General features: G+C 36.2%; 1 protein-coding gene across 1 annotated transcript in view; it reads right to left on the reverse strand.

The window, feature by feature from the left end:
• LOC140326468 (cyclic AMP-responsive element-binding protein 3-like protein 3) overlaps positions 1-5,151 on the reverse strand; it is a 139,714-nt gene extending 134,563 nt beyond the window's left edge. Inside the window, exon 1 of the mRNA XM_072405077.1 lies at positions 4,993-5,151. Within this exon, the coding sequence (XP_072261178.1) occupies positions 4,993-5,013 (21 nt within the window). The 5' untranslated portion in view covers positions 5,014-5,151. The remainder of the gene's footprint in view (positions 1-4,992) is intronic.
• Positions 5,152-8,039: the final 2,888 nt, after the last annotated feature.

The raw sequence follows: 8,039 nt of genomic DNA on the forward strand, positions 1-8,039 counted from the left end.
GTGTCTGAGTAAATTCCATGAGTTTCATGTTTGAGAATGTTTTCAGTGTTGCAGGTGGAACTGGTACTCCAAAGTAGACTACAAGGTCTGCCACCTGTGAGGAGTGGTTTGACATTCATTAGAATATATTAATCCTGGTGTACGCAGGAACATATGGAGTTCCTGTTTTATTTCTGGGCTTTCATTTTGGCCCATACTTCTCTTGCCAAGGAGTAATTGTACCAATAACAATAACCCCAGCGCAACCACCAATAGCACAATTAGAGGTGAAATAATGTTGTCTAAGGTTTCCCTAAGTTGTCAAAAAAAAAAAAAACATTCTTTGTGATTTTCATTTAAAACCAGTTTTGAAAAACAATCCAAATTCTTGCACATATTGCTATTATGTACTAAGCATATCTGACTGTCCCTGTTACCACTCTGCTCGACGATCATCTGCTCAACAAGCTGCAGCATTATCTGCATCCCTGTAGCTGTAAATTTCCATCTCTTCTTGGCATCCCCTGCACAGAAACTGCACAGCTGAAGGGAATTCTGGAGACTGTGCTGCAGACAATGAGCAGATTGTTCAATCCTGTCCTGCCATCGGCTGCCAAGCCAGTTCAAGGCCCAGCTTGCTGGATCCTCAGTGGATTTCCTGCTTCTCTGTTAGCAAGTTCTCTTTTCTCCGGAGCAGCGGGTTGCCGGCCGGCATTAGGCCGGATCGGCCAGGGGGCGTTAGGCCGGAACAAACTACCTGCTAGGCCATATCTGGCCTAAAGGCCAGAATTTGCAGACCCCTGTCCTAGAGAATTTGATAAAGAACCACATGGAGAAGTTTCTGATAGTCAACATAGATTCAAGAAAGACAGACGTTGTCAAACAAATTTACTCTCTTTTTCTGAGGAAATAAGTAAACAGGTAGACAGTGTAGTAGCAGTTGATATAGTGTACTCGGACATTGCTAAGCATTTGACACTGTACCCCACAGACGGTTAATATGCAAGTTAGGGTCAATAGGTTTAGAAACGTCAATCTGTAAATGGATAGGGAATTATCTTAAAGACCACATCCAGAAATTAGTGATTAGTAAATCATACTCTGGATGGACTAAGGTTATTAGTGGTGTACCCCAGGGTTCAGTGTTGGGACCTTTACTGTGTAACATCTTTATAAATGATATAGAGTTTGGGATTAAGAGTACTATTTCTGTGTTTGCAGATGACACCAAACTATGTAATGGAATTAAGTCCATACAGGATGTCTATAATCTACAAGCAGACTGTACTGTTTGATTGGACAGCCAAGTGGCAAATGACATTTAATATTGAGAAATGTAAAGGTATGCACTTGGGGGATAACATGCATGCTTCATACTGTCTAGGGGGAATCAATTGGGGGAGTCAAAACTAGAAAAGGATCTGGGGGTTCTGGTGGATCATAGACTTATTATTAGCATGCAATGCCAAGCAATATAAAAAGCTAGCAAAGTACTATCTTGTATTAAAAGATGAATAGATTGCTCAAATCCAGACATATTCCTGCCCCTGTACAAAGCATTGGTCAGACCACATCTGAAAATATGCAGTCCAATTTTGGGCGACAGTTCACAAAAAGGACATTGTGGAATTGGAGAGTGTGCAGAGAAGGGCGAATAAACCGAAAAATGGAATGGAGGAGCTAAACTATCAGGAGAGATTAGCTCAATTGAATCTATTCTCCTTTGAGAAGAGGAGAATATGATCACGCTTTATATATATAAATGTAAGACCACTTAAATATTTTTATGCCCCACTTAGAGATTTTATTTTGTGAGGATTGGAATGTGTACATGTGTGGATAATTAAAAATATGCAGAATCCTTTAGAGACCCGAAAAAGACAGTCCGTGTAGATTTTATTTACACGTGTTACTATACATTCCTCTAGAGATGAGGTAAAAGAGGATAGAAATTTGAAAAGCTAATCAACCAGGCACTTTAAAATCTGCCCCAATTAAAGGGTCCCTGTCAAGTTCAGAGTCCCCTGAAATGAGGGCAACACATTACCTTCCACCTAATCCTAATGCAGCAGTTCAGTAAACTTTAAAGATACATATACAGATCTAACATACCTTTAATACCTCTCTTTTTTTATTGAGGATTTGTACAGAAAGAATATTATGCGTACCAATATAATAAAGAAGTTACAAGAGAAGATAGGATTGTAGATTAGGAATTTGGTTAAAATAGTTTTAGTATAGTCTAATATATTAATATGCTTTTCAATGCTTTGGACTATCCAGCTATTATTCTGTATTATTTTTGCAGATTTGATGTGCTCCTTCAATAATAAAGTAAACTTGTCACTATCTATACTTAAAGACCTATACTACTTTATATGTGGAAATAATGGTCTGGAAATGTTTTTGCTTGGATAGGAACTATTCTACAAAAAGGAACTGCTTTAATTTTTCATAATATAATATAATTGTGTTAATCCTTTATAAAATGTGCTTTATGTGCTAAGACTACAGTTAAAGTAATGTATGTGGATCCCATTGTCTCAAAAAAAGTCCTCCTACAAGACATTCAAGATATTTCAAGAACAAGACAGGGACAAATATGAAGAAAGATGTTGTAAATAGGAGTACTTCTCGGCTCCTATAAGGAATTCACATCCTGGATAAACAGGGCTTTCCACACAGGAGGTGAATGTAGCACTGTGAATCCACTGCATTATAGATAGGAGGGAAAGATAGTGTTATCCTGAAATAGGGTCAAGAGAAAGGAAATTAGATAAAAATAGCTGTATATAGATTATAAAATATACTATGCCTATACTAAAAATAGTTACTGCTTTGTTGGCAGATAAAACCCATATGAAAGCTGGGTTCTGTGATGTAATGGTTGGCACTCTGGACTCTGGAACTGACGATCCATGTTCAGAACTCTGTAAGACCTTTTTTTTGGAAAATACCATTTCTTTATGGTGATGATGGGTATCACTGACACAAAGGACATTCAAATCCAGCAGTAGCTTATAATGTAGCTCATTATCTATAGGGTCATCGTGGTTACCCAAAGCTCCCCAAGCATTATTCAAGCAGTGCTCCCATGAAAACTACTTATTTTGAAACTTCTTCGGATATGGGACATAGGTACAATACACTGAAATGTCAGGTTTCAGATCTCATCTTTCACCGGTTACTGCTGGTCATTCAACACCTTAACGTGTCCCAATCTTTAAGACAATTGCTGATTTCCCCAGGAAGCAAGATTACCGAAAGGGAACCTACTTTGCCCTTGGTTTTGTTTGCATCTGACGATTTCAGACTAGGGTCAAGATATCGCTGGGCCTGCTGTTGCTGAAGGCAGACTTTTTTATGGCTGTTATTGTGGCTTGAAGAGTTTTAGAGATTGTATTATTTGGTGCCTAAAAGCCTTTTATCTCCTTTCATTTCAGACTGGACAGTCTTGATGCCCATGCTTGGCTTTATCCCATTCATATTCTGATATGGAGCAGTCAAGAAAATGGAAAATGTAATACTTACATACCGTAATTTTTTGTATTTCTGTACTCCTGTTTCTAATACCCAACAGTAATTGCACCACCATCCCCAACCACCTTAGTACCACCACCACAATTACCAAAAGCACAATTAGATAAGAATCAATCACAAAAATGGATTCAGACTGGCCTGCAGTCATGCTGGTGCAGGCTTTACAAGATTCCTAACAGAAACATTGCTAGCAATTTTTCAGCATTGACTATATTGAAGCTTTAAATATATAAACACAATTAGAAAAACTAGTTGTTACTGTTCACAAAGTAAAATTGCAGCATATTGGCACACTGGCAATGTCTTTCCATTGTGGTGTAAAAATCATAAAAATCCATTCAGACTGGCCCCAGGCTCCAAGATTACCTAAATTGGCTAAAGAAACCATTGGTCACTACCAATTCTCTACCAAAAATAAGCATTTAAACCTTTTTTTTTTTTTTAAATAAATCTAAATTGAAAATTGAACTTTCCCAATTCTGATCGAATTTGGGATTTTCCAAATCTGAGACCCTCTACTAATTTCCTTTAGTGGGCCCCAGGTGCCCAGAGGTCCCAATTTGAACCTGATTACAGCTAGACACTATAACATCCGTAATATAAAAATATGACAAAAGTTCTGGATTCTCTTTTTTTCTCAAAATACATATTGCTCACAACATACCTAGTTAAAAGCTAAAACTAAAACATTCTTTTTTTGTCCATCAGAACAAATTTGAGGTCTTACTTATACAGGTCAATCTCTTCAATAATAAAAAAAAGAAAATAGTTCCTTTTTTCTTCTTCTTTAATCTCTCCTGCCATCCCCCTAAATCCCAATTGTCAATCTTTTTGATAAAATACAATTCTAACCTGGGTATAGGACAGATTAATATTTAACATACGTATATTAAGATATACTGTTATTATTGCAATACTGTGTGATTCTAATTTTGCATTTTAAAATATGGAGATCTTGTATTTACATTACCTATGTTTGCTAATTGTCTGCACCTTATACATTCTGTAAACAGGCAGGTAGAATATTTGAAAAAAAAAGCATATTTTAAAAAGTGCTAAGCCTTTACCTGATAAAATAACATTTGCCTTTGCCAAATCCATAAAAATAGGACTTTACTTAACAGAGAGAACACACTCAGTGAATATAATAATGCTAGACATCTAAACAAAATTGTGATTTCTTTTTGTATTTGTATTACTTTTTACATTGGAATGTAGCGGAGAAAAGTTTGTATATAATCAAATATTTTACACATATTTAACACACATAAATTATGTAGAATTTGTAAATTTGATATAGCCACAGCCTTCCTTATCAACATAACTGATAATATAACTTTAAGTGCTAGTGGAGTATATATACAGCTAGAACAAAGTTGAAATTTTTAGCTGGACCCAAATTTTGTCTCAAGTCTCACAAATACATTTTTGTCTCACAAATGGTCTTCAAAAACCAAGAGAAATGTAACATACCTGTCTTTTTTCCAACTCCATCTGTCTTACGAGTCACTTTAAGGGAATGTATCCACCTTGTGATCTTTTCATCTAACTTCTTATACTTATGTTGTACTTAGACTTATTGCAAAACAAAGTCCATGTTCACTGGTTATATTCCCTCCCCTTGGTGCTAGTCACTGGGCTGAGACCATCACACAATGTTTGCGAAACAGAAGTACAAAGTTCCTTGATGTTGCTTTGACCTTTAACATGTATTACTACACCAATAAAGCCTCTTTTATACCTAATATACAGAAAAGTAAATGACAGGCTGCAGGAAAGCAAAACTACACTAGTGGTAATGGGAATAACATATTTTGCTTTAACATTCATGTGATGACATTTAGAAATATAACTTAAAAAAATTTATTTTATTATAATTAATTAATAAGGGTAAATTATATTCAGTGTAATTAACACATCCAGATACCATTTGTTTCAGCGAAGCTGTGCAATAGTATAGTGAAAGTTTTTTGCCACCATTTAGTCTACCTTAACATAATGAAATCTTTTTATACTACTTTATTTGGAAACCAGGCTTCTGCATTCAGGAAATAGGAAAACTAGTTGCCTTGCACCACACCATGAAAAACAAACCTAGCATTTAGGAAAGTATTGCCAGTTCTGGTACCGCCACATGATGGACTTGCTTCGGTAGAAGGTGATGAGGAATGCACTGGAGTTGCAGCCAGTTACAACCCTGAATTACCCTGTTTCCCCGATTATAAGGCACTGTTTTATTCCCCTTCTGATCACTCTATGCCATTGATTGTCCCCTTCTGTTCACTTACCGGTACTTAAGTGTAACTCCGTTAGGGCAGGGATCTCTGTTAGGGCAGGTAACTCCATTAGGGCAGGGATCTCTGTTAGGGCAGGGATCAGCAGCTTGCTTCCTGGTGCAGAATCGCGGAGGCGCGTGTGCCGGCTTCTTACTTTCAGTTTTGCTCTGCACTCCAGCCAGCAGGAGACACACACTGCAGCCAGCATCGAGGAGACACACACAGGATCGGGTATCGGAGGATGTCTTATTGACGGGGAAACACGGTATATGAGCATGTTGCCAAATAACTAACAGTTGTAAAACTCAGTAATACCAGTAACATTAAAAATTCTTTAATATAAAAATTAAAAACAAACGATAACACAACAAAACATGCAAACAACATATGCATGAATTATCCTCCATATATGTTTTGTTATGTTATCGTTTGTTTTTATTTTTATATTAAAGAATTTTCAATGTTACTGGTATTGTTGAATACTGCATTTAAAGTGCCTCACCTTTTCTTTTTCTAATATTTGTTAATTTGGGATGTGGCAGGTGTAATTTTGTTGAATTAAATGTGGGAGTCTTTAGGTTTGTTTCTTCAAAGCCCTGTGTTACACTTATGCACAGCAGGTGGAGTGATTGGGCTAATAACACATAAAACTACTTGAGCCAGGAGTTTGCACATGTTCATTTGTTTTTAATATTTAAAGTGAACTTTAATCTGCAAAAGGATCATTTTAAAGCAAAAATAAAGTAAAAATAAAAAATAAAAATTAAGAATTGTATTGTGCATGTTCATGCTGTTATGCAAGGTAAACAATACATATTATAAAAATAAAGTATGCGCGGTATATCTATATAAATAAATATATGTTTAGCATTTTTATTGTTGGTAGATTATTTTGACTTTGTCATTTTAAAAGTAGCTGGTAAGCCAAAAAAGTGTGGGCAATCCAGATCCTAGTCTTCTAAACAGGCCCACGTTTCGCACCGAGTATAAATAAATTGAGAAACTATATTGTCATTATATATACTGTATTAAGCTATAGAGTGTCATTTTGCAACATTTTTGGTTGGTGGTGTGCTGCAGAATTTTTTCAATGTAAAAAATATGCCGTGGCTCAAAAAGGTTGAAAAACACTGGTGTAATATATGTGTATGAATATTCAGTTGACATGATCATGGTACTCTCTGATGTGACTAGAAGTGCTAGTGCAAATACTTAAAGTATATGATACAGTGAAATCCTGCACTTACCTATTATATGCCTACTATACTTACCTGTACAATACCATACATAGTGCGTATTTACATTCAATACATACTAATACAAGAGCAGTGGGAATGTGACCAGGATGGCAGTTGATGAGTCCTCTGTGTTTTGTTGGGGGGATGTCACATGCTGTTCCTTTGTTGGTCATGTTGCCAAGGATTCATTTTCCTACAGTGTCAAGTATTATGACAGTACTGTTGATGTTCCATTGTGTCGCTTTCAGTGCATGACATAATCACATTTGTTACACACGAAGCATCTGCCAGATATAATACAGACACTTTGAAACACATGCATCTTGAGGTAAAGCAGAGGCAGGAAGTGCTTGCAGACATAACTTGGCAATATTTAAGTAGGTACATTGTAAATTCATAAGCCTCATGTTTATTTGCAAGGCCCCTTCAATTTGATTATGCTTAGACCTATGTTATTCACTTCTAGGCAGACTATATTATTTTATATCAATCCTGCAGATAAACATCACTGGGTTCAAATTACTTTCATTGGTGCTAGCGGGTCCCAGAAAACCTGCTCAGTAGGATGACAAAAGGAGATAGCTAAGCATTCCTCAGTCTGGATAATAAACAGTAAGGTACTGTGTACTATTGTTGTGCTCTATGCACAGTGCAGCTGTATGCACTCTAACAGAAGCAGAATTCCATGTCCCTGAGTTATATCAGTTGTAGGCATCTAATCAGTCTTGGCAGGTATGGATTGATTAATATATTTTCTGTATTTAATGGTATTTTTTTGGATACAGAAGATTCTACCTGTAGTTTTATTAGCAAATCTCTGAATGAGATATATCTACAATATATTTTTAGGAATATGGGAGAAGCATCTGGATTATTATCCGTGAACCGCATTAAGAAGAAAGACTGAGGTTAGAACTAGCTGTGCTATGTATAAAATGGAATATTGAGCTACTGTGAAAAATATATATAGAAGTTATGCTTTATAATAACTTCACAAGGTGGAGAA

Source organism: Pyxicephalus adspersus, chromosome 3 (genome assembly GCF_032062135.1).
Source record: "Pyxicephalus adspersus chromosome 3, UCB_Pads_2.0, whole genome shotgun sequence".
Taxonomy (NCBI): Eukaryota; Metazoa; Chordata; class Amphibia; order Anura; family Pyxicephalidae; genus Pyxicephalus; species Pyxicephalus adspersus.